Genomic DNA, 27,743 nt, shown 5'->3' with positions numbered 1-27,743 from the left:
AATAAATATATTGGAATGTATTGGATATATTGGGTATTGAGTGTGAATTGAGAAAAATGTATTGAAAAGAAGTTATGGTGATGCGGCACTGTATTCATTAGTATTGGATACGACCATTGGGGTGCTCTAATAGCATGTTATTTACACGCACCAAACTTTGAATTAAAGATCTGTAAGTCTCGAGTTCTTTAAAATACTAATCCACTTTATGACATTATGGTAGTTCCCATAACCATTTCACTTTAACATTCATTGATATCATAGAATCAAAGTCAGACATCATAAATTCTAGTTTCGCCTTAGTTTATACTACGTACAATTAATATATGTGCCAATTTCTAACATTCCTAGGATAGTAATCCTATGGGTCTAATTTAAAAAAAAAATCAATTGACTGGCTAACTATTGTGGCGGTAATCCGTTAGACGAATTGGACAAAATAACAAGTTGTTTATATTGCATTGAGCTAAAAATCGGTAATGTTATACCATGTTTGTCTTCTTTTTCTTTTAAACAATCTATTAGAAAAAAAGTTCTAAAATAACTTTGAGAATTTTCTAGTTATCTTGCATTTTATGTGTTGAAATAATGATTATAACATTTTGTGTAACGAAACAATGATTACAGCATAATTAGTGTATATATTATATATATTGACTATCAAAAGTTTATCAAATAATTTGCTATAAAATATTATAAGAAGAGTTTAAAAATCATTGATTAGTTATTACAATATGTTAATTAATAATGTAATTAGCACAACATCACAAGCATCGACCATTTTTTTAAGGTCCTGTCGTATCACGCAGGTATCCTTTTAGTACAATACTAGATTTTAGGTCGTCCGTGTTTAATACACGGAGCTTACGACGTTATTAATATTAGATTTTAATTTATTATAGTTTAAAATTTAATATATTATTTTGGTTAATAAAATTTTGATCTACATATCAACAATTTGAGTTTTATATTATTTTTGTTTTTTAAATATGTTATTCGAAATTGTTTACTGTGACATAAGTAGCGATATTTGAATATTACAAATACAATATATCCATCAAAATCGTAAATTGTGACATACTTATTGGACATTAAAAAAAATCATAATAGGTCACTATCATTTTATTTACTTTATTGTTACATACATATGTTGTATTACATTTTTACTTTACACTAGAAATTAAAACTAATATCTTATATTTAGATGAAAGATATATCTTAGATATTTCAATTAGAATATGACAATATTATATGTTTTTCTTATAATGAGTTGTATTTTTATATGCTTTATTTTTCTTACATGCGTCATGACATTTATTCAAAAAAATTTAATAAAAAATAATAGTACAATTACTCTTAAAATCTCATATTATATTTTTTTACATGTTTTATTTTTTTCATGCGTCATGACAATTTCTAAAAAAACACTTCAATAAAAAATAATAGTACAGTTACTCTTAAAATGTTAATAAAGTTACATTAAAGTTTATTTATTTTTAATCAATTAATTTTATGTTTATAATATTATTGGATATAAATTAGTTATTATTTAATTGGATATATATTACGAGTAGTTATTATTCTATTGGATAAATACTAGCTACTATTATTTTATTTGATATATATTAGCTATAATTATTATTATGTATTTTATATTAAATTTATTAGGTAAAAAGTGTAAATTTATGATTGAAAACAAAAAATTATAAATTTATGATGGATATATATTAACTATTATATTAAATCAAGAGCTGTGATTGATCAATAAATTACGCAACTATATTAATTTAGTATAATAAAAGATTATATTCATCGTGCTCTTAGATATAATTTATATAGTAATTTGGATACGGTTTTTAGATTCACTTTGAGCCCATAAATTCTTAAGCTGAAAAAACCACATATAGATCCGTATATCTACATCCGTCGACCAACAACTGGTAACCGAAACACACAAGGATCAAGTTTTGATTGCTATTTTGATGATGGAAAAGGGTCAAGTAGGTCACATCATGCATGTTTTCAATTCCATCAAACTCTTTAATTATCAGCTTGAAACCAACACGTACGTTACCAAGAGATGATAGACGTAAGCCGGCATCAAAGGCAGCGATAGCGTTAATACCTACTATTGAAATCCAAGAAATTAAGTCAGGTATCTAGAAACCCGCATTGTTCTGTTTGTTTAGAACCATTGGATGTACAAACAAAAGTTAATTAAAGAGATGCCCGTATGTAAGCACTTGTATCATTCAGATCGATTGCATTCTACCGTGGTTGGCATCATATCTCACGTTTCTTGTCCTTTGTGCCGCCGTCAACTATCGTCCGATGATGAAGAAGAAGTGGCCGGGTTAGTGGTATGGAGCCTTCCTGATGATGTTTACGCGATGGGGCGGTTTTCTGGTGGCGAAAGACTATTTTATGTGCTGTTTACGGCAGAAGAAAAAGAAGAAGGAGATGATGATCCTAATATGTTATAGTTACGATAGACACAGTGGTCGATTTAAGCTTTTTTTCTTAAATATTTGTTTTATTGTTCTAATTGTGGTAGGAGGGCGAGCTATTATGTAAGATTATTTTACCATTGTGCTTTTAGTAGTTCATATCATTTTATCTAAATATTATTTAATTATTAATTTAGAGAGCCTAATTACCATTGACAAATTACCACCGAAATGTTGTTCCTCTCTTTCTATAATTCGTGACAAATTAACACCTAAAATTTCTGAGCTGGTTGTTATTTAAGCATTCGGGAATGCGATCATGAGCCATACTATACTCGATAATACATTTAACTTTTAGGGATCCAATTATGCTAACGTTAAGAGCAGTGCTAAATATAGAATTCGACATCAATCAGATAAAGGAAGGTCTCGAGTTCGATACATGAGAAAGACATGAATTTCAAAAATAAAGTCATCCGCATGTTTGAGTCCTTCAAAGGGGTTAAGGTTTTATTCCAATAAATGTTGTACCTTCGGACGGTTTAATTGGGGATTTCTCCTTCTGCTAGGTATTGAGAGTGAAGGGACTCTCTAGCGCGGACCCTGTTAAAACAACGTAAGCTAGACATCATGTTGCGAACAAATGATCCAAACATTTAAAAAAAAAAAAAAGGAATAAGGAAGGTGTCTTGCAAGGGACCTCTCATTTGTATCAAGGTTCTAACTTCAGTGACCCGTTCTCCCTTTGACAGCTTCATTAACCATTCAACTGGGAGATCAGCCCTAACGAAAAGGTTGTTCATGCTCCAGTCCCCGGTTCCAGTTCCAAGAGTCCATAACCAGACCCATCCGATTTAGCACCTGCATGGCTGCATTACTAACACAACTTGTAATTTTTGTTAACAAGGAACTTGGTAAATACAATCGGGATTAACTTCTCATTTTTCAGGATTAATCAATTCCATGAAGAGAGTTTTGACCTGAGGCCAATGACGATTAGGATACTATTGTTGAAATGTACCCGCATAACACACAATTGATAGACTAGTTTAGATCAGACAGGAAAAAAAGATGGCATGATTATTTGATTGGCAACCTCATTTTGTAATTATTGTAACATTTTTCTGCATCTTATAACAGTACATAAAAACAATAAACAACATTCCCATCATTCATAACGTATCACTATCACTATTACAAGGGACATACTTAATCTGAGATAATAGAATCACGTTTCCAAGCTCACAAGCTCTCTACACTTGCCTATTATCTATCATGGTACACAAATGTGCATAGACATCTTTGAATTCATCGGTTGGATGTAGAAAGGCATACGAAATAACCCATCAACACATCACTATAGTCCCGATAAATCATCCACAAATCTTGTTTTTCAAGTACGATCCTCACTTACATGGTTGGGAACTTCACTCTGGTTGTCCAGAGGCATGTATTGTGCCATAATAGCTCTAATCTCCGAGTCCATGTAAGTCTGAAATTTGAGATCACAAATAAAAAATTAAAAACTCGAAGGATTCTCAATTTCATGAAAGCCATTCACTTAATGGAGACAATAAAACTCTATTAACAATGGAGGTGACCATTTACTTGGATAGGCCAGGGTTTATATATCTCGAACAACTCAAATGCATGGGTGAGGTCATAAAAAGTTTGGGCGTATGTCAAACAGGCTAAAAGGTGGCCAAGATCGATGTATAACTGTATAAAACCTCCTAAATCATTTATCCGAAGATCTAAATTACTATCATGATAATACTTTTTATGTAATCATAACTAATACATTAATTAAAAAGACCTGTTATCCAATCTACTTGATCTGCCCATTCAAGGAAAGAAAGGAACAAAACATACAAATAAATAAAGAACGAAATATGTAAGTTTGGAGAATGGTCATAGAAACAGATAAATTTTACCCTCAATCTATGCTTGTAGACAAGATAAGCTCCACCAGCAGCCATGGCTAAGATCAATATAACGATCCAAACAGCCGTCCATGCCGATTTTCCTGCAGCAACCCTCTTACCTGCACCACATACACGATTAGAAGGCAGAAAGAGGAACCATAAAGAATGGATTAACTTTAGAGAGCTTTTATTAAGGCCAGTACTTATGCAGGTATCATGGTCTCTCATATACAAAAGATCGCTACTACAGCTGCACTCATAGCTTCCCCATGTATTCTTGCAACTGCATTCAGGGCACTGACATGCTTTCTTCTCTGTGCATTCATCAATATCTGTGTTGAGTAAAATCGACAAAAAATTAAAAGTTCGGTCGGATAATTATGAATATAAAAATATGGGGTTCATTTATTCAAATTTATAAAAAGATTTTTTGGGGAAATTTTGATCTTCTCCCAGTGTATTAGATTGCCTCCGGGTACACAGCTCTTGAGAAATCAAACCATTGTATCTGCAAGATTAGTTACCTTCACAGCTTTTGACGCCATCACCTTTAAACCCAGGAGGGCATGCACATTTAGCACTTCCGCCATCCTGTATAACGAAATGTTTGATAATCAATTTAATCTGTTTACCATCATAGAAAAAAGAGAAACGTAGTTGTCAAATAGTTCAAACCGAGCAAGCAGAGAATGAATGTCCATCTCGGGTTTCATGCCAACATCCTCCATTACTTATCTTACAACGTCCTGGCCCACTTGCTACAAGCATAGATTTAAAACCAGATTAAAATCATGAGAATGGCATACTACTAACAAACTGAGCAAAAGATCATTCTTTCATATTCAGCACCATGAAAATTGAAAAACTTGAAACATAAAAAATAAGATATGCAACAATTTGTTACCACCAAAGAAAATGCATCTTTCATAATCAGCCTATTAAATACCAGTTATACTAGTATTCACCGAACTCCTTAAAATATAAACTTCATTGAGCTGTTTCAGTTGCCAACAACTATTTGGTTGTTTCTACAACACGAGAAACACCACTGCCACAATATACCTTAAACCCTGCATCGCTAAAATTGCAAATTTGTTGCAGCTGCTAGTTTTATTAAAGCCTCAGACAAATATATGTAATACAATGACATAACAAGAGCAATGTGTCAGTATATACTTGGTATATAAATTGTAATGATGCACATAGCAAATTGGTGTCTGAACCCTCGAATTAGAATGACAGGTAAAGCAAATATTACAATTGTTAGTTTGTTCCCTAACATCATAAATTTGAACGTGTGTCATGTTAATGAAGACAGTATACTATTTACTAGTTCTATAGAACATAATCAGCTGGAAATAGTGGCCCATCCACAGGAAGGATGACATACTACACAAAACATTAAATTAATAATGACGGAGTTGCATTCACTCAGAGATAACTGAATTTTATACCTTCACACAAAGTATAACCATCTCCTTTAAACTGTACTCCGTCTACCAAGGGGCATTCACAAACTCTCCCACGAAAAGTATCCTACATGTGCAAATGCCTCCATTAAGAATATAAGAAAATTTTTCATAACATTTTACGTCAGAATATGAACCTTGCATGCAGTGATATTGGCTGCTAGGTCATTCCAACAACCGCCATTACGCTCCAAGCACTCGTTAGTTTCGACATCTGAGTAGAAAAAGATCTTAAGACTAGGCAATCCATTCCTTAATGTCATGTAACTAATTATCTTTTAAGAAATCTTTCAAGCAATTATGACTTACCATCACTCAGACAAACAGCCGGCTCGGTTGTTTCTTCAAAACCAGCACAAATGGCCTTCAAAACAGCACCTTTCTCTAATTTTCCTGTGACCACAAGATTTATAATCAACACATATATGATTCTCTCACCTTAACTTACACTATAGGTGGCTAAGTGGAAATGTGCAGACCAAAACAGGCCGGTCGTGTAGGGTTTGACCAGAAACACTTGTCCAATTTTTTTGCGAAAAATTAGTGGCAGATATAACTATACCTTTTATGTTATCTGGAAACTTTTGAACCAATTTCTTCTTAGCAGGTTCTATATAATGTTATTATATTACCCATTACACCCATCGAAGAATTTATTTTTTCTTTCAAATTAATTCCAAATCAACCGATCAGAAGTAAATAAATTGAAGTTGCCAACTCAAACTTAACCATATTATGCAGACAAAAACTGACCTCGGTATTGTCGATTATTAACAACTAGTGTAGGCAAAATTGTCACATCACCCCTTGATCCTTTACCAATCTGAACAAAGATACTTTATTAGTCATTGATACAATCGAAATTCATTACCTATACACCATTCCAATTATGTATTTGTATGTTACTCAAGTATGTGTATGGCTGATTCTAAAGATATAAGAGAAGCATACTTGGGCATTTTGTTCTTCTTTCAGGAGAGGATTATCAGAATCTGCATTAGGGTCACCCATACACTTCTCAACTTTATTCAAATCAAGCCCTAAAGACTTAATAACACCAGTAGCGCAGTCCTTGTTGTACTTCTTCTCTTTCATGGGGCATCTTATTTGGAAATCAGTGACGTAATCCCACCAAACCCAAGGTTTTTTTATTTCATTTGCTACTTTGAACACACACAGCTGCCTTAAGTTTTCAATAACAACATCTTTCCCCTCATAACCGGTGCTAAAATCTTGTTCAGGATCAGGGGCACAATACCTTCCATGATTAATACACTGAGATTTACATTGTTTGCTTACCGTGAATGCCTGAGGACAATACCATGTTATGTAATGTGGCGTAAATAGAGTGTAACCACCTTTTTCAAGAATCTGTGCTGCTCCCTTAAAATTTTTCACAAAATCCATTAACATGTCACATTTAACTCCACATTCATCATTGCTGTTGGTCCAAAGTTCATATTCGACACGATCATCTGGATGTGGAACGGATTCTCTCCAATCAAGATTCACATTTACCATGTCCCCCTCAGCGATTGCTTTCTTTAACTTTTCACCGAAACTCTTGGAGATCAAAGCAGATGGAATTGTTATATTCTCGATGTAATTTGCAGAAGCAGCATCCTCTTCAGGTGTATCCATAGTTATCAACGCTTCTTCAATGTTATCTGCTACAAGAACTGCAGATGCACCAGCATTTTGCGCATTCCAAACCTTCAAAGCAAAAAAACAATCTGGATACCAAGACAAACAAATCATTAACATTCAACTCACCTTCAAACCATTTTGCCTATGTCTCAAGTTAACCGTCCAAACAGACACCAAACATATTTACCAAATTGAACAAAAGTATGCCTTCGCATTGGTCACAACAAGCAATGGACCATACCAACAAAAAGCAGTAATCAAAGAAAACCATCTCAATTATAATATTAGGTTCTGTCAGACAGTGATAATATTTCCTAGAATTTACCAAATTAACACCTAAAAAACACAATGAGCCATCCGTTACGACCAACAAACCCAATTTACTTGAAAAATTTAAACTCATACTAACCAAGTAACCATTAACATATAGGTTGGCTAAGAAAAATGCAGCCTAAGAAGCAACAATAATAATATATGGCCATAAATGAATACACAGGGCATCTTTACAGCAACAGAAAACTTGGATGCACATACTAACAACAAAATACCAGTAGTCCAATTCTAATTCAAATTTGCCCAAAGAATAACTGACATCCAAAATTAGCAAAAGAAGTAATCCAATATGAATCTTGAGTTCAAACATAGATGATGACATGAATTACCAATAATAACAAAAAAAAAATAGCACCAAATCGAGCATATAAATCTATCAGAACCAGTTATAGAATCTTAAGCTTCCAAATGTAGGTTTATACAGGTGTCCATAAACATTAGCTAGTTTTACCGGATTGGCAAATATACACCTAAAAATCAAAACTTTGACATTACAACTGAAGGAATATGCACATACAACAAATCCATATTCCACATCACCTGTATCATCCAAAAGATAAAAACTAGCCTAAAAAATTATGCAACAACCAGAACTGAAAAAATTATAGTAATCCAAAAGGGAAACTCCAAAGTTATTTTACAAAAAACAGTCGTTATTCTAAAATATAGATTGCGACATCAACTACCAATAATCAACTAAAAACAGCCACAATATATCATTACATCATAACAACCCATCATATCCTTAGTTTAGAAAGGCAAACATTAACACACCACAAAATAATTCATACAATTTGTCCTGTATATGACCTGAACCCACAACCTCTAATCGGCCAACTCAAACAGTTAGTCTAGAACTCCTTTGTAAATCTACCAAACTCCATAACAAAAAAAGAGCTCAATATGCACAATTTAACACCTAAAGATCACAACTTTCACACTAAACCTATCATACAAAAATAAAACCTAAGAAATTTCCCAAATTTCACATTACCCAGATAATCGAAATCCCAAAACTAAGTCCAAAGATCATCCAACTACCACAATTAGCAAGAAAAATCATATTTCTCCAAAAGGGTACCTCCAAAAAAGAATCTTTAACAAATAACAACAAAAACCAAGATTATAGATACAACCCTTATATACATACACACACACACACATATATATATATATTGTACCTCCACGATCAACTAAAACAAAGTTGGGTAAAGTTCCAGGCCTGGCTTTAAAAGAAATCCCAAAATCATCAAACTTTTTACACCCTTTTTTGTTTTCTTTAGGATAAGAAACAGTGCCAGCCATACTACCACCATACTGTGGAATACCAAAATTCCCAATTGCAGTATCATGGTTTCCTCTTAAATTATCTGGTGATGATACTGTTAAACTGTTTTTTTCAACTACAAATCTTGCTGATACATATTGGGTATTATAGATACAGCTAATACTAATAAACAATATATATATTATAAACCCCATATGAAATGATGGGTTTGACATTATTGATTTGATTAGGGTTTTTTGGTTGGTGGGTGTGTGAATGATGGGTGTATATATATATGTATGTATGTATATGTATAGATATATAGATATAGATTGTTGTGAGTTTTATTTAATGATGTGAAATTTTGGGAGTGGAAGGAAAAATGTTGAACGTGTGAAGGAAGGATTGATGAAGTTTGATTAGCAAAGGTTGAATTGTAGTGAAGTGATTTTTGGGGATGGAAATATTGGGGGTGTTTTGTATTGTTAGTTACCTACCATACTAACTTTTAGTCTTTGCTATTGTTGACTACTTGACTTCAGGTTATGCTTGTACATGTTTTCACATCACAATCACATATGGAATAATAATAATAATAATAATAATAATAATACATTATATATAAAATCAATAGTATGCCTTTTATAGAAAACATACAAAATTTTCACACACCTTAAATGTTATATTTAGCAATTTTTTATAATAATATTAATGTTTTATTGAGTTAATTGTTTTTTTTAACAAAAGAAAGTCACATTGTTTCCTTTACGGAATATGAAAAATAATACTCATATGTACTATTGTTATTAGACCGTCATCCATCGTTCACTTTTTCACTTACACTTTCTTCCGCCACATCAATATCAACTTCTTATCACCATCCCTTTCTTTTTTTTTTTTCTCTTTAACCATTCACCTTTAAAATTAATACTCCACTATGCCCCATAATACTATACAAAACATCCAATCAAAATAAAATATCTATTATACAAAAAAATAAAAATAAAAAATAGACTCACACTATCATTGTCACCCTCGCTGAAGAGTTTATCCTACATTTTTTCACCTTAAGCTTTTACCTACCCTCCACAGCCATTCACCTTCATGCTTAGTCATTTCACCTAGGCGTTACGAATGGTCGTAGTAGCATCTAAATTAGTTAGTTTCACTCTGGTATTCATTGTTTTTAAGGAATGAGATATTACCAAATACCAAATGTCATCAACAACTTCAAATGCTATTATGGTTCGATAAAAGAGAGATATATTGTTTGATGGGTAAACGAATGATTGATGGGTTGCTAAGTGTTTTTTGAATGTTGTGTTGGAATAAACATGATTTGATTCAGGTGGCAATATTCATTAAATGATCTTGTGAACTCTGTAAGGACATTAAACATGTTTGTCATTGATTTTAGGTTCACAAAACAATATGATTGAGTGATGATGAATTTGTCTGAGGTTATACACGTATTTATTGGGAATTACACACACGAACTTAAGGAAAGATTAGTCTCAAATTAGAGTCAATGACTCTTTATTTATAATGGGAGTATTTACACCTTTAACCCCATTAGTGTTTAATGTGTGCACTGTTAGTCATCATAATTCCAATCATATAATGAGAAATCTTATAGTATGTCTTTAAGAGTAAATATGTCCATCGTATGTTTACTAGACATAGGATTTCAGAAACTGTCAATTATCTTATCAAGATTGATAATTGATCACTAACAGTCACATTAACGTGGTTGTAACATGCTATTGTCAAAAGCTAAAAAATGGCAACATCATTCACTAGCTGAGAATATTTCATTGAATTGTTTCATTTTCTTTTAAGTGATTTTTCCTTGTAGATGTCTAATACTTGAGACAAAAAAAAAAAGGATTTAAGGCAATGTGTAATGGATAATCTATAACAGTCATCTTTTGCTTGTATTAATGACAACTAGGAAAGCTCACATCCCGCTTTGCGGGACCTCAATTGTCTATTTGAAACTTGTTTGATCAAATAATCGCACTATGACTCAATCGGAGGTGTGAGTTGGGTTGTGGGTGTTTATCGGCGATTCCCTTACGGTCAGAGGGTCGAAGAGACCGCTTTACGCCGGGTGGTTTTGTGTCCAAGTCGATTCGTTCGACTTAGGGTTTATTCGGAGGTTGAATAGGTTGTGAGGGTTTATAAGTCGACTTAGGTTCGACTTTAAGATTTAGGGATTCGATGTATTATGAGTAAAATATGATGAATGTGCCGTAAGGCTTCCTCCTCTATTTATATAGAGGGTAGATAACTTGGAGAGGAGGGTAAGAGAATTAAGGTAAATCTCTTTCTCCTTTGTGAATATCTTGTTTCCTTCTTGAGGAGATTTGTGGTAATCTTGTTACCTAATTATGTCCGAGTATATCGGAGCTTTGATATATTTAATAGGTTAATTACGGGAGAGATCTTTTGTTGCGTATCTCTTCGGAGCTGGGTATTTGTTACCTTTTAGAGCTCCGGGGTAACTCTGTTCAGCGGAGGCAGATCTCCGTTATGGCTTTACCTGTACGAAGATAACTTTGGCTTTTGCTTGTGTTCCGGATACGGAGCTAGAGCTCCGTATGGGTATATCATCAAGCCCCCCATTCTGATGGGAGGTTTTATCTGTAAAACATCGCATTAGACTTCAAAAAAGAAAATGAATTCTACAATCATACCTTCGAGGCTTCGTCGAGGACTCCCGAATTTGTTAGTTCTATAAATTGTTCCTTCCGAGTCCTTATATCGGAGGGTGATATTGTCATTACACCTTGCCGCGTAACTGTCCCTTCGATGGTTTAATATGGACACGCATATCCCAAGGGGAGACTTAATCGACGGCTAGGGTTATTTGTGAGCCGTTTTTTCAAACCATCCGCCTTATCCCCTATTTATTCTTTTTACTTCTCCAAGGGTTATCGTCTTTCACTATTCCCTTCCTCGTTTCACGCTCCCCTCTTTTTTCTTAGCAGTATTTTATGGATCCCAACTATTTTCGTATTATCAGCACCATTTATTCTGACACGACGGAGGGCTATCTCGCCTGGTTTCGTCAGTGTTTCTGCCGCCCTGATGACCCTGAAATTAGGGTACCGGGCCGATCGGAATCCATTCTTGATGCACCCTTTAGCGATCACTGTGATAGTGTCATTTATTATTGTCTGTCGAGCGTTCGATCTAGAGCCTCGAATAAGTTTGTTTGGGTATTTCTTCAAGTTTGGTATTCGTGACGGGTGGGTTATGGTGGAGGAGAGACCCAGTAGGCTATTTTTTGATATAAGGGATTCTGACATGCTGAACTGGAGGTCGGGTTTTTTGTTTTTTAGTGAGGAGTATGTTCATCCAATGTTTAGGGGTATATTGGATAGAAGTAGGTTAGTGCCGAGGGTGTCTTTTGGAGATAATGATCTAGCCTGGCGTTCTTTAGAGAATGATTTGATCCGCCAAGTGCTTGTCTCCCCCTTCTCATTGATTGCGTACCCCGACGTAATCCTGTATCTCGCCGGGATTACATTATAATGGGAAGGTTCTCCTGATATTCCTGTCCTGATCTGGTGCTGCAAAGGTACTGTCTCTGTTGTCTTTATTTTCTCTACTTTTGTCTTTTTGTTATTTCTAATGGCTTTATGCTATTTGCAGAGCTGACCCTTAGGGTTGTTGTTATCATGAATCCCCGAGGGATGGTGGTTGGCAGGAGGCCCTTAGCTCCTTCTAATGATGAGGGACCTTCGTTTGGGGGTGTGCAGCTGCCATCTCCAAAAAGACGAAGGATTAGTGAGGGATCTTCTGCTGTAGTAAGTGTTGTAGGTGGTGAGACCCCCGTGATCATCTTAGATTCACCTATAAGGGATGAGACTGACGCAACCATGGGTCCCCTGTCTGTTGGTGGTTATGAAGGTATGTAACTCTAGCCTTTCTTCTTCCTCATTTATCTTATTTCTGCTTTTTGACATGTTGCCTTTATGTGTGTATAGCTGAGACTTCTGACCCTGGATGGAGACCTGGGAAGGAACCAATTGACGAGACTGGTGCAACTACAACTGTTGTTGGTGCAACCGTTGTTGATGAGATTGGTGCAACTACAACTGTTGTCCAGGCACCTTATGTAGCATGTACTCCTTTTTATAAGGTGTTTTGTGGTTACTGCTTTCTGTCTGCATTTTAATTCCTTTGTTGTTGTTTCGTAGGTATCTTCCATCTTAATGACTTACCTGACCCTCAACTTTGCCGACAAAGTCTACATATGATGGTTCCTGGCCATCTGAGGGCTATGTTGGATACTATGCCTGCTTAACGGCTTGTTGGGGTTGTTGATCAGGCTTTGTTTACCGCAGGCATGGTAAGTTCTGCTGCTGCTGCCAGGATGCGCTATCTGGAGGAGAGCTTGGAGAGAAGTAGGTCGGAGTTGATTTCCCTGAGGGCTACTCGATCTTCTGCTGGTGCTTCGACATCATATGCGTCCCTGCGTAGGGAACTTTCTGAGTCGCAGGATGCATTGTCCCAGGCTAGTCAGAACCTTGATGCTGCTCATGCTCGCATCGCCTCTCTGGTTTCCGAAGGTCCTGCTGCCATGATCAACAGGTTGGAGTTGGAGCTCAAGGATGCCAGAAATGCTAACCGGCAATTGATTTCTGGCGTTATTCCTCATGTTTTCCGAATGCTGATAGCGAGTCCTGAGTTTGATCAGAGCCTTGACGAGTTGGTGGAGGCTAATCGGGCTGATGCTCGAGCTGCTTTCGCTCTTCGTCTAGAGCGCGATGGAATAATCACGCTCGGAGGTGATAGAGAGAGGTTTGCTGGCAGAGAGGCAAGGATCATAAATGGCTAAGGAATATGACTTACCCTTATATTCAGCAGATAGCTTCCAATCCCGATGCCTCTATTTCTGATTTGTATAGCATTAGGCCCCATGGAATGTAAACTTGAATATATATATTTTGAATGACCTTCATTTTGCTTCTTCTCCGCATTGCTCCGTCTAATATGGGAATGATTTTCCTCATACTTGCATTCCTTTTTTAAGGGAATGTCTCACACACTAACGCTTATGTACTTCAATCATAAGGAATGAGTAACTTATGCATTAGTCTCATGGGTTATTACCTCATGAGGGTTTTGAAAAGTCTTATGGGCGTCCCTTTAACAATTCAAAGATTAAATTTTTATGTGCATTTAGAATAATATTACGATCGTTTTTATTTATTCGGGAGCTTGTAAGTACATGGCAGGAGGATTGTTACAAAAAACAAATTTGTATTTTTCCTAGCTGCTACTTTTATGCTGCCCTGTTTGCTTCGTTTAATTTGGCTTATCCCGGGAGGAGATCGTGCTCCAACCGGTCTTGATGCCTCCCGAAGTCTTTTGCCTGACGTTGACTTCATCCTCTGTTTCTCAGGAGCTTTCTATGCTTTCCACCTCGAAAGATCCTTCGTCTGTGGCGGGCCCCATTCGTCCCATGGGGCCTTTCTGGATAATTCTTCGGGTGCGTTTATATAGGGCTACAGAGGTTTTTCCCTTTGTGTTGTTGGTCAGTGGGGAAATTATCATCTGCATCCCTCCGCGAGATTTGTATTGTACGCACTCGTGTATTGTGGACACTATCATTTCGAACTTCCTCAACCCTTCCCGTCGTAGGGTAAATTTTCTCTTATCTTATCACAACTGCCAAGATTCTCGCAGTCCTGCGCAATGGGAATCCTCCGATGGTAGCATCCAACCATATCTGTTCCAATGGGCGAGTTCGTTCACTGGCGAATCCTACCACATCGTCCTTTAGAGGTAGTATAGTTTCTCGCAGCCTCTATGGCTGTCGGAGGAAGCTTCTTTCGTAGATTATGTCGCGTCCACTTCCTGTATCCACCTGTGTATTTTTCAGGCACACACTGCCTATATTGACCCTTATCAGTACCCGGTCCATCGAGCCTTGTCCACCCAGATCACCGAAGTGGTAGTGCTTCGGCCCTTCTTTGATCAATGTGCTGGACAATATCCTTCTTCGGTGTTCTTCTGACTCCGGTTCATCGAAGCTTGGCCTAGTTCTTATGACCAGATGCGACAGCCTATTTTCTCTGGCGGCGTCGTCTATCTGTCTTAATAATTCTCTACAATAATCTGTGCTATGACCATATCCGTTATGGAAGCAACAGAATTTGTCGAGATTTCTTGTTCCTTTTCCTGATAGCGGTATCGGCATTACGAACGTCTTTGCTATCTCCTCCGTGGATACGACTTTCTACGGAGTTTTGCGAAGGTTGACGATTTTTCTTTTATAGCCATTGATTCTGTAAACGGGGGATGATTCTTCCACCTGTGCATCCTCACCAACCTCTGTCTTCTTTGTATTTTTCTTCGTGTTGGTTTTCCATTTAGCCATAGCCTTTGCTGCTATATCTTCTGCGCTTTGCCAGTCATGACATTTGCTGACTAAGTCTGAATAGCTGGCTGGTTTGCTGAGGCACAAATGTCGTATCAGCCCTTACGACCGGAGCCCATGTATGGCCCCAGATATCCTCCCTTGCTCGGATAGACGCACTAGGTTTTGTGTCTTATCTCCATACCGTTGCAGAAAATCTTCTATCTCTTCATCCTCCTCTTGTTGTATTTCGTGTGCCCGAAGGTGAGAACCAAATTCTTCCATCAGCTTTGCTTTAAAGCTTTTAGCATCGTGTATACTTTCCTCCAGTAGCTTCTCCAGCCATTCCCTGACTTTTCCATATAGGAGGTAAAGTATAACATGGCAACTTCCGCGTCATTCTATCCTTTGAGCTGAGTTATGTCATCGATTTTCTGGAGGAAGGTATTGACCTCGGAAGTGCCATCGTACCAGTGAAGCTCGTGGGCATCCAATAGCCTTACTGGCAGCACATGCTGGTGTAGGTTTTTCGCAAATTGCGCACACGACCCCTTGTACTTAGGCCCTGATTTTGCCGGAGTGGCCTCACCCTTCTTGGTTTCAACCGAGGGGTCTACCTGGGGATACTATGGTGACGCAAACACATACGGGTAGTACCATGATCCTTGTATTTGCACCGGGCAACCTCCAGCTAAGGGCAACATTCCCGGGAGTTGGGTTTGCGTTGCCCTGTTTGGGTAGAAACACCCTCCGTGATAGTACGATGGGTATGTCGATTGATATGGATGTGTCGCACTAATGGCCATAGTACCCATCAGGGTCCCTTGGTGTGGCAGGTGAGCTGTGTAGGTCGGGTATACTACTCTTGTTCCTTTTGCTGCTTCGGAGCTATCTCCGTATCTGTTTTGAGACTAAGTCTTTTCCCCCGGGACCTTTGTGGGTGACCGCTGGCCTTGGGACCTATTTGCTGAGTCGGTCCTTCGAGTCGGGCCTCGGCACCTGTTTTCTTTTGAAAGTTCATGTGCTAAAGGCAGAGGACTATCCTGATCTGTATAATCAAGGGTTTTGCGGCGCCTGCTCCTACTCCTGGGACCATGTTCCTTTTATTGGTGTCCTTTTCTCCTCGAGGGTGGGTGTTGGTCTCTTTCTCCGTCACCACTTCCAAGCGTACTGAACGATCTGGTGTCTGATTGAGAGAAGGCGTGAGATCGTCGTCTTCCCGGTCGCCAGGGGGACTTGCGATCTCAACGGCGAGATCCTGATCACCATCTTCACCGTGAGGATTTTTGAGCCGTGTCTTGTCGACAGAGAATCTGGGTTTGACATAATGCTTTTATTTTGATCGTGGCTAGGTTCGGTTTTGAGGACAAAGTGTCCCACGGATGGCACCAATTTGTTTGATCAAATAATCGCACTATTTGTGATTTGTTTATGATTATGTTAGGCTAAATAACTTCATCATCCACTGAGATGAAGTGACATATTGAATAATGGTTGCATAATTTTATGAATTCAAGTTGATTGTTAAACGTTTTGTCGTAATCTTAATGTTTTGAGTTCTTGTGCTCTTATCTACTGTTTTGTTGATAATGTATGAATGATCTAGAGGTATCTAGGTTTAGGAGTGCATTGTTCTAGTTAATTGGGTACAATTAATAGGTGTTGACTTGTGGTAACAAGACAATAAACGGCAATAGATAATAGAATTCAAAGTGTTAATCGTTTGGTAAAATCGATAGACAAGATTGTTTACAATAACAATACAAATTCGTCAATTTAGTAGGTCTTGATAGTGAAGGTGGTCACCGGAACTTAGGGATCGAAAGATTGGTTAATGGGTCGGATAGGGTAATAAGCTAGGTGCGCAACTAGTGAGTTCTTTGTTCTACCTCGTTATAAAATCAACAAGTTGAATTGGTTTTAACATAGATGCAACCTAAATAATGTGTGTCATGGAGTCGAAGTGGATGATCTTTTAATTCTATTTGATATTAGACAAATCTCTTTTCGATAAATTCTTCAGAATTTCTAACTCTTTCAATCAACTAACTTCTTCAACATAAAATCAAGACGACGTGGTGTCTTCAAAAACCAAAATCTTTTTAACTACTTAAAACTCGCTAACTCTTTGTAGTCTCCGTGGAACGAACCTTTACTTACTTTAATCTATATTGCATATGGACGGGTCTACTGCCCGATTGTGTGTGGTATTCGATTCAGAGTATTTTTAAGGATTTTAATTTAACTAGATTTTCACACATCACTCCTCTATTTATATAGAGGGTAGATAACTTGGAGAGGAGGGTAAAAGAATTAAGGTAAATCTTTTTCTCCTTTGTGAATATCTTGTTTCCTTCTTCAGGAGATTTGTGGTAATCTTGTTACCTAATTATGTCCAAGTATATCGGAGCTTCGATATATTTAATAGGTTAATTACGGGAGAGATCTTTTGTTGGGTATCTCTTTGGAGCTGGGTATTTGTTACCTTTTGGAGCTCCAAGGTAACTCTGTTGAGCGGAGGCAGAGCTCCGTTATGGCTTTACCTGTACGAAGATAACTTTGGCTTCTGCTTGTGTTCCGGATACGGAGCTAGAGCTCCGTATGGGTTTATCATCAAAACTATTACATAATCTAGTGTATTTACGTTAACCTTTCAACCGGTTAATTGAAATTTTTTTTTGCCATTCATATGTTTTGTTTAAAAGTGTTCAAAAAAACCAAGAAGTAACTCGTGGTAGAAACCCGAACGGGGTGCAATGTAAGAAAATCTTCAATATATTAGTTGAGAATTTAAGCAAAATACAATTTTACAAAACCCGAATAGTGGAACATGGTGTGGAAACAAAAATATATAAAAAAACCAAAAAATAGCCCCTGGTAGAAAACCCGAACAATATTTCGAATGGTGGTACGGGGTGTGACGTAGACAAATTGTAACTCGTCCCAAGTATTCAAGCGAGATAAATATAACAAAATACGAGTGGTGGTACCTACATGGTGTGGCCACGTAACGCTTGAATGACTCAAAAGCAACAATGTGTGAAGAAAACCAGTAAGTAATCCGTAATAAAAACCCAAATGGGATGCGATGTGGCAAAAGCTAAATAATGGAACAAGGTGTGACATGGGAGAATCGTAACCCGCCACGCAAGTGGGTTACTATTCACAACCTTTTTTCTTAAATGTAGTATGTAATTAATATGTAATACAATACTTCCTTTTCCAGATTACTATTTAGAAGGATTGTGTAGCAATGATAATTGTAACCCGAAAGCTTTAACAACTATCATTAACTATTTAGAAGGATTGTGCAGCAATGTAGTATTTAGAAGGATTGTGTAGCAATGTAGTATGTAAATCTTTTAGAAGGATTGTGTAGCAATGTAGTATGTATATGTTTTTTAATTTTTGGTTTCTTCCTCCTAAAGCTTTAACAACTATCATTAACCGAAACAATCAAATCTCTTATCTATAAAGCTCTAACAATTATCATTATAGAATTTAGAGATGTATATATTGATAAGAAGTATTAGGATTGTTCACTTAATGATAATTGTAAGAGCTTTATAGAGAAGAGATTTGATTGTTTCGGTTAATGATAGTTGTTAAAGCTTTTGGAGGAAGAAACCAAACATTAAAAAAGATATACAAGTATGGTTTAATTTTTAGAGTTGTATTCACTTGGATCCTTTAAAAATGGTGGAAATGTAACACCCCGAGCTAGGCTCAGAATATTACCGAAAAGATATAGCATAAGCATGGAATTATCGTAGAACATGAACTATATGAATAGAAGGGATTCGGTGAATCCAGCCTCAACAAACAAGTACATAATGCATAATACAAAAATAAGGGGCAAATGAATCTTAGATCCAAGTAAGTCCAACCCAAGTTCTAGCACATGCATCAATCGACCATTACATCTTGGATTCACTTGATTACCTGAAAAGTGTACTAAACAAAGTCAACACTAGGTTGGTGAGTTCGTAGTAATGGTTCGTAAGGAACCATAGTCAATAGTCATAATGTCAATCACGATAAAGTCATATGAAGTAAGGTAGTTACGTGTAATAGATGAGCAAAATTGGTGTACATCTCCAATTCACGTATTGTAGGATTGCATGTGCCATGTTAAATGTCAATGTGGGCCAACCATGTCACGTAAAGGGTTTGCATTGCGTGTAAAACGCATAGTTAAGTATACGTTGCATGTAAAGCGACAAATAAGTATCCGTTGCGTGTAAAGCGCATACATATGTATAGTTGCGTTTAAAGCGCGTAAATAAGTAAGTAAGTTGGCGTGTATCTCCGCACAAATAAATAAGTATGCTTGCGTGTATCTCCGCACAAATTAATAAGTATGCTTGCGTGTATCTCCGCACAAATAAATAAGTATGCTTGCGTGTATCTCCGCACAAATAAATAAGTATGCTTGCGTGTATCTCCACACAAATAAATAAGTATGTTTGCGTGTATCTCCGCACAAGTCCATCAACCAACCAAATGATATGTACATACACTCATGAGGATTCTACTTTCAACGGGTTCTTGATGCTTATATATAGGGTCACCCGCAGCCTTCCCACCACATCTCAAATCCTTTGAAGGCATAATCGACTTCTATGTATGCACAACTATCCTAATTAATCACAATATCACAATCATATGCGTAAACCATCAAGCAATCAATCAAAGCCATCCATCAATCAAAACCATCAATCAACAATCAATCAGTAAATCAATAAGCCGTCAATCAGAACAACCAAACAATCAAACAAGCACGAATATGTACACTTTTCAGCCCAAATCTCAATTGAGTAGGGAGCTACGGAACTCACCTTGGTTTCCAAGCTACAATAACGCGTTAGCGAATAGTTAGAACCGTTCAACAACCGCTACGTGTCCACAACCTAGCAATGAATATCATAATATCATCAAAGCCAACTCTATAATCCTAAACAAGTTGATCTGGCAAGATTAAAGTCGAGTCACAACCCTCGAACGCTTAAACAACTTTCCCGAGTAAGAACAAGACACTTTGACTCGACATTTTTAGAAATGGAAGAAGGTTCAGCCCTAAAGAACCTTGCCATGAAGTAGACTCTCTCACGATTCCAACGATAGGTCATATGACTCGATTGGACTTACAGATCAAAAGTTATAAGCGTTTGAAAACTGCCCAGAAAAGAACCTGGAAGTGTTGCGCCGCAACTTAAGTTTCTGCAACGCATGTTGCGCCTCAACAGCCTAGTTGCGCCACAACTAGGCCCAGATCAGCACCAGCAACAGCAAGTCGAGCCAAACACACCCAAAACACATCTAAACACCATTTTAGCCCTAGAGATCGACCAAAAGACCTTTCTAACTCGATTTTGAGCATAAATACACATACATAAACATAATTAGACTCAACCCACTTCATGAATCCGCTTCAAACACTCAAATCAAGACCAAAATCATCCTTAAACTCATTTGAAACCCTAGAAAACCCTAATCGTGTTTTGGCCCGATTTGTGACCCGAATTTGTTTGCAATCAACTAGAAACTTGTAAATAAGCATAAAATGATGATTGTGAGATGAATTTTACATACCAAATCCGCTATCAAGGCTCGAATCTGAAATTCACCCGAAAGGGGGGTATTTTCTTACACTTTGAAACCCGGCTTTTTGATATGATGATAAGGAAATGATGATGATTATTATTCTAGTTTTTAATCTTGCTTAAGCTTCATTAAAAGTGATGGAAATCTAGAGAGAGAGTGAGAGTGTGTATGTGTTCTTGCAAGAGAAAAAGAAAGATAAAGAAGATGGAGAATGAATGGATGGGAGGGGGATAAGGTGGGTATGGAGGATGGGTGTAAGGGTTAGGTCATGGGTTATGGTTAGACCCATGGGTTGACCTGTCTACATTTCTAGTTTATTAATCAACGTTAGTTATCGTTTCACGTAATAAGTCGATAGTTTGACCCGTTAAGCATATCACTAGTCATAATGTCTCGAAACAAAACATTTTTATTAATAAATTAGGTTATCAGTCAGATTACGTGAAAAGTCAAACGATCAAAATTCGCGGATGTTACATCCAAGGGACTAATCTAATCCCTTTGATCAAACAATCATCAAAATCCAATCAAACATGATTGGTTACTCCGGTGAATTACTCCGCGACTGTGCAATCATATTTGATTGGTCAAGCCAATCAAGCTTGATTGGTTACTCTGGTGAATTACTCCGGCGACATTTTCTAATCATATTTAATTAGTTGAGCCAAATCAAGCTTGATTGGTAATAACTAAGACACTAACGCCGTCAAATCTTCTCCGGCTAATCAATTTCATTTTCGAGTGGATACAAAACGGGCAAGAGGCCTTAATCCGTTTTAAACTGACTGTCAAGGGACACATATGGGAATGGTATGGATTTGATGGGCGGCGATCCAAGAGATGGTGGATTGTGATTTTCCGGCGAGCTCAAAAACAATGTTTACTGGCTAGGGTTTGTGCGGAATGTGTTTCTATGTGATTTGGTACAAGTTTCATGCATTAATTCGAAGAAACAACAAAGTTATAGTGTTTTTTAATTTTTCCGGTGAGTTTTTTAAGTTTCCACGAGTATAGATCGGATTAATTTCTGATGTTCTAATTCGAAGGAACGAAGGTTTTATCGGCGTTTGAAGCTTTCCGGCGAAGTTGTTGCATTTTCCGGCGGTTGTATCGCTGGAGAAGAAGGAGGAGTTGGTCGCCGTCGCCGGTCAGAGATAAAGGTGGAGATGGCGGTGGTTCAAGATCCCGTCGCTGGTCAGAGATAAAGTGTGTGTTACGTGTGTGTGTGTGTGTGTGTGTGTGTGTCTAGGAAGAAATGACGGGAGGAAGGAAGGAGGGAATGAATTTGATGTGAGATCTAAGCCATTGGATGAAATAAAATTAAGGGCTAGGATTTAGGCTTTAGTTTCCAAGCAAATAAGATGATCCAAATGAACAAACTCCTCTGTATCTAAATTTATATCTATAAACCCTTATAAATAGAATTAGATTTAAGACTTTAAGCACTTTTTACAATATCCCTAAATTACCCTAACCTTAAAATAAGTAACACATTCACTTCACACCACTTCTTTGTCGATCTCCCTTTCTTTCATACTCTTCATACCACTTCTTTGTCTCCCTTTCTTTCATACTATCACTATTCAGTGTGACAGTGTCCATCATTACCGACACCCTGACCATTACTTTCCATATTCATCACCGTCACACTTAACCAACACATTTTAAATGATACCCCTGCAACGCACGGACACCATTTAGTATTATGAAGTGATATTGTACTTGTATACTGAAACAAAGTTAGTACCTCAAACACATACATATATACTACTAAAAATCTGGTATACTAACCCAATAATATATTTCGTTCATTTCAAATTTACTAATAAACTTTTCATTTGGATTTAAAGCCGATGTATTTGGTAGTTCAGTTGACCAAACACAGTATAATCTGATTTACACTTAGAAATATATAAAAAGGAATTATTCCAAAACTCATACAAATGGTCCACAATATTTAAAAGCTAAAACGTGTAACTCATTCTTAACAATAATTGGAGAAACCACGTCATGTTTGTAAACTGAAAAATGAAAATGCGACACGTTGCAATTACTTTTCTTTCCTTAGTGTTTCTCCTCTCTTTCTCCCTGTCCCCGTCCCCGTCCATAGTTACGTAGTGTCAAAATATCTATCTATACTACTATATAAAAATTATATATACTCCATGTTGAAAAGTTTACCTTTTTTGATATGCGAATTACAAATTTACTCTTAATGAATTAAATCACCATCAACCCTTAATATTAAATTACACCACTAGTTCATTATATTATAAAATATCTCTAGTAACCTCCTTTAAATAAAATATCTTTACGTACACCAATTGATGCCGCCACCATCGTCAACATCCGTCGCCGCCATCACATCACTGTCATCGCCGGCTCGCCGCCGCATTGCGCGGGTACCATGCTCGTATATATTAATCAAAATGATAATATTTGTTAGATGATAATTAATTACATGGGTGTCCGTGTATTTGTGTATGGAAGGGATAGTCTAAAAGTTTTGGAAGGGTATTATAGTCACAATTTATATAATGGAAATAAGGATGCATAATGAAGGATAAATTTGACATATCGGGTTCTTAGAAGTTTGAGGAGGGGTGATGTGTGAAATCAAGTAATAAAATCTATAAACACGAATTACGAAAAGACTGACTACAACACACTCACAGACAGTGAACCCAATCGCATGCAGTATAGTAAATTCGGTAAATCCGAGGTCGAGTTGCCACGTTGCAAATGGTTAGCAAATTTGTTAGTAATCCCTCAGGATTAATCGAAAGAGAGTTTTTTGTTTAAAACAATAAATTTAAAAGGTCATCCATCTTTAATTCGCTCAACAACATGTTCAGATTGCACATAAATGAAGTTCAAATCCAAATTAAGTTGACTAAATAACCGAGACTCAAATAAATCACCAACCCCGTACCCGTCAAGTTAATGACATCATTTGACTCTCTTGGTTAAACTAGTTTCGTTACAAAGACCGGTATCCCAAGACATCTTTTATAACTTCCCTAATCAAACAATTGTTTTGGTTATTAAAATAACAATTATACCTAGCGATTGTACCCAACCGTTAACACATTTCCCCCTATTATCATGGAATGATTATCTACCGTACCTGTCATAGATCCAATTATTTGTACCCAAATAATCAAAACGATATATGTATAAACAATAATTACCATTAAAGACACACATACACCATCAACCGATTCAAGATAAATTAAAAGGAAGAAATACGCTAAGATCATGAGATTACGTTAAATGAAAACAACTTTTGGATTAATAAAAGTGTGCAATCCTTACATATTGTGTCACTCCATCAAGATGGATGATAAAGTGATTAGCCACTCATATTGAAATAAGAATAACAAATCAAATAGAAAGAATTCATTGTTACCGAATGATGATAAATGAAAACAATGAACGAAATAAATCCAATCGTAATCTTGATCTTCAAAGGTGAAAGAACTGATGAAAAATCCCTTTCTTGATCTCCAAAAACGGATGGAAGAAAGTGGAATAGGGTTTTGGAGTTATTTGCAAGCTATTTATATTTTCTTAAAAAAAATACAAAAATTTCGTCCGGCACTGTGACACAGTTTACACACTGCGGCGCAGTGTGGCTGTTGACTGCTTTGACTTTGACTTTCGTTGACTGAGGCTCCTGAAGAACTGAACACACTGCGGCGCAGTTTATACTACTGTGGAGCAGATAAAGTTTCGTCTAATTGACTTGAGCACAGTCATGTAACTGGCACAGTTGAATGTAGAAGAATCCCACTGTGACGTAGTTAGTAAATTGTGGCCCAGTTGAATGTTGTACAACTTCAAACTTCAGCTTCATGTCTTGTACATCTTCCGTAAGCGTCCATTTCACCTTAAGATGTCGTTTTCTCCAGAAATATGCTCATGTACATGTTAATATCCTGAAACACTAACATACAACATAAACGCACCAATTGTATACAAATACGACTCGAAAACACTTATAATCAACTAATAATAACGTGGGAAATTGGTATAAAATACGAAATATATGTCATATTTTAAACATGAACCATCATCGTCTTTTTTTCATCTAACAAAAAATAACAAAATATATGTCATATTTTAAATTTAAAAAGAAAGATTTAAATAGTGAACAAAATAAATTAATGAGCAAAACAAATTTAAAAGAATAAAACTGTTTGTAGAAAAAGAAGTCATGATCAACCTACAATTGACAAAAAAAATAAAATAAAAATTCAAAGAGTTGAAAAATAACAATAACATAATAATTCAATATCAAATAACAAACAAACATGAAAAAAATACCAAAAATTAAATTAAAGTGATATTAAAAAAATACATATGTTTTTTTTTTGTTGAGAAGCTATATGACCATGATTTATTTTTTAAAAAAATAAAAAGAAGAGAAGTTATGGAGAATGATTAATAAAAAACGAGAAGGTTACCCGCATAATGCGGCGGCAACGACGGGTGGAGATGGTATTGGTGACTTAGCGATGTGTTTATTTATTTAAAAGTAATTGATTCAATAGGGGTAATGAAATTAATTAATCTCGTTAAGATTATTATAGGTATATTAGGTGGAGATATCTAAATTAGTCAATAAAAGAGGGGGTAATTTAGGTATTTTAAAGACAGAAAGTTAAAAGTTGAATTAATGGTGGTTTGCTTTATAAGGGAGTATAGATTAGGTTACATGTATTAAAATTTATGACAAGTGATGAGTGTGTGTATTTTTTTTAATTGGTGATGACTGTGTATTTTTTAGTGGTGGTGTATGTATTCTTCTAAATGTATGTTTAAATGTAATGAGTGTATGTAATAAGACTTTAATTAACAAGATTTAACTATGGGCAAATATTTAAGTGCATACTTGCAATTTTGTCGTAACATTTCACCAGGTGAGCTTTTAATATAAATTAGATTAATATCTGGTTGGTGACCGGGTTATCAAGTAAACTTAAAAGCCTTTTATTTAAAATTAAAGTTTATTAAGATGAGCATAATGTTAAAATAAAGTCTAATTTTTGTACACTTTTTGATATCTACCAATAAAATAAAACATGATTGACATATTCTTGATATGACACGTGGCGTAATCCTTGATCAACACATGTCTTTTTAATTTATTTATTTTGTTAAATTAGTTTTTTAGTTGTATATAAATACGATATCCTTATAGACTAATTAAACCCTAACTCTTGGCTTATTAATACAAAAGTACATTATAACCTTATTTGATTGAGCGTTTTTCTCATTAACAAATTATCTCATTTTCTTTTTCAATTCTTCAACTCCTATTACTTAATAATAAGTTATTAACACGAAGATTTCAAAATTTTGAGTTTGCGATCCGAAATCACAAGGCTATTTGCCATCATTCACTATGCTTACATATTCCGATTTTGATGTGGTTCTAAAATTTAAGTTAAATCCAAAATTCTAACTAAACATATATTATATTTATCATTTTTTTTTTATAATTTAACTTCGATCATCAATTCATTTTAACCGTAATTTATTGCATGAATCATGTATGAGGCATATTCAAAATTTTTTGTGATACAATCTATATAATTACCGTACATCGTACGAGAATTAGGACTAGTGACACACACAGACACACACACACACACAGAGACACACACACACACACACACACACACACACACACACATATATATATATATAGGTGATATATATTAAGATTGTCAATACTCAACCTTACCCAAAATTCAACTTGAAACCGACCCAAAAAATTGGGTTAGGGTTGTGAATTTTGACCCGGTAACCCGCCAAATTGGTTTTATTGGGTGGGGTTCAGGTTGATCTTTTGGGTTAATAAGTCAACCCGCCAACCCATAAATATTTAGTTCGTATAATGTTTTTGATAGGTCGACCAACAACTCATTTGATCTGACAATCCACAACCCATTTGACTTGAAAACCGATTATAGGTTACCTGAAACCGGCGGTTACTAACCGATTACTCTTTTCAAAACCAAAACCGATTATTAACCGGTTAACCTATAAACAGTTAATTATTTCAAATAATAACCAGTTAACCTGTTAATCACATAATCCGTATTATATACATACACTGATATAGAATTGGAAAGATCGCACCATCAGATGATTTCGTAAGTTTTCAATATATCTATACTATGTATAGATTAATGCTTCTTTTATAAGATCCAACATCATTTTTTGGTTGTTTTTGAGATTTGGGATGATAAATTTTGTTCTGTGTTTAGAAAATGATTTTTATTTGGAATATGGGTTCGTCGCTCATACTTGTCGGAAATAATTATTTTTCCTCTTTGTTCACCACTTTCTATATAAGATACCGGGCGGTTAAAAAAACCCGAATATGTTAACCGGTATCGGTTAACCGATTATTATTAATCGAAATCGGTTAAATAAGTACCAGTTTTAAAACCTAAAAACCGGTTATTAACCGGTACAAGTTAACCATAACCGATTAATATTGTTTCAAAAAATAACCGAAACCGATTATTAAAATTAATAACCGAAATCGGTTAACCGCTTCTTGCACCCCTACTTTCAGTAGACAAGTTGACAGGTTTTGGTCAAATTCCCAAGTCGATTTCGATATCAAGTCGGGTTTGGGTTGGATATTTTCAACCCGCTAACCCGATT

General features: G+C 36.0%; 1 protein-coding gene across 1 annotated transcript; it reads right to left on the bottom strand.

Annotated features, from left to right (window-relative positions):
• Window positions 1-3,530: 3,530 nt before the first annotated feature.
• On the bottom strand, window positions 3,531-9,535 carry LOC122599197 (vacuolar-sorting receptor 3-like). The gene is made up of 11 exons (XM_043771659.1): window positions 9,003-9,535; window positions 6,793-7,574; window positions 6,595-6,664; window positions 6,151-6,234; window positions 5,979-6,055; window positions 5,827-5,908; window positions 5,048-5,130; window positions 4,897-4,963; window positions 4,576-4,704; window positions 4,382-4,491; window positions 3,531-3,939 (listed from the first exon to the last, which is right to left on the bottom strand). Exons 1-11 carry the CDS (start codon window positions 9,322-9,324, stop codon window positions 3,841-3,843), a joined length of 1,905 nt encoding a protein of 634 aa, XP_043627594.1. The 5' UTR covers window positions 9,325-9,535; the 3' UTR covers window positions 3,531-3,840.
• Window positions 9,536-27,743: the final 18,208 nt, after the last annotated feature.

Source organism: Erigeron canadensis, chromosome 5 (genome assembly GCF_010389155.1).
Source record: "Erigeron canadensis isolate Cc75 chromosome 5, C_canadensis_v1, whole genome shotgun sequence".
Taxonomy (NCBI): domain Eukaryota; kingdom Viridiplantae; phylum Streptophyta; class Magnoliopsida; order Asterales; family Asteraceae; genus Erigeron; species Erigeron canadensis.
The sequence above is the reverse complement of the archived record's forward strand: the minus strand, read 5'-3'. Positions and strand labels throughout refer to the sequence as shown.

Excerpts from the sequence above, each read along its gene's own strand:
- LOC122599197 (XM_043771659.1), bottom strand. The coding sequence starts at position 9,324 with ATGTCAAACCCATCATTTCATATGGGGTTTATAATATATATATTGTTT. Across the intron at positions 5,909-5,978 it reads CCAATATCACTGCATGCAAG|GATACTTTTCGTGGGAGAGT; the intron begins GTTCATATTCTG and ends TTGCACATGTAG. Across the intron at positions 4,705-4,896 it reads TGGCGTCAAAAGCTGTGAAG|ATATTGATGAATGCACAGAG; the intron begins GTAACTAATCTT and ends TACTCAACACAG.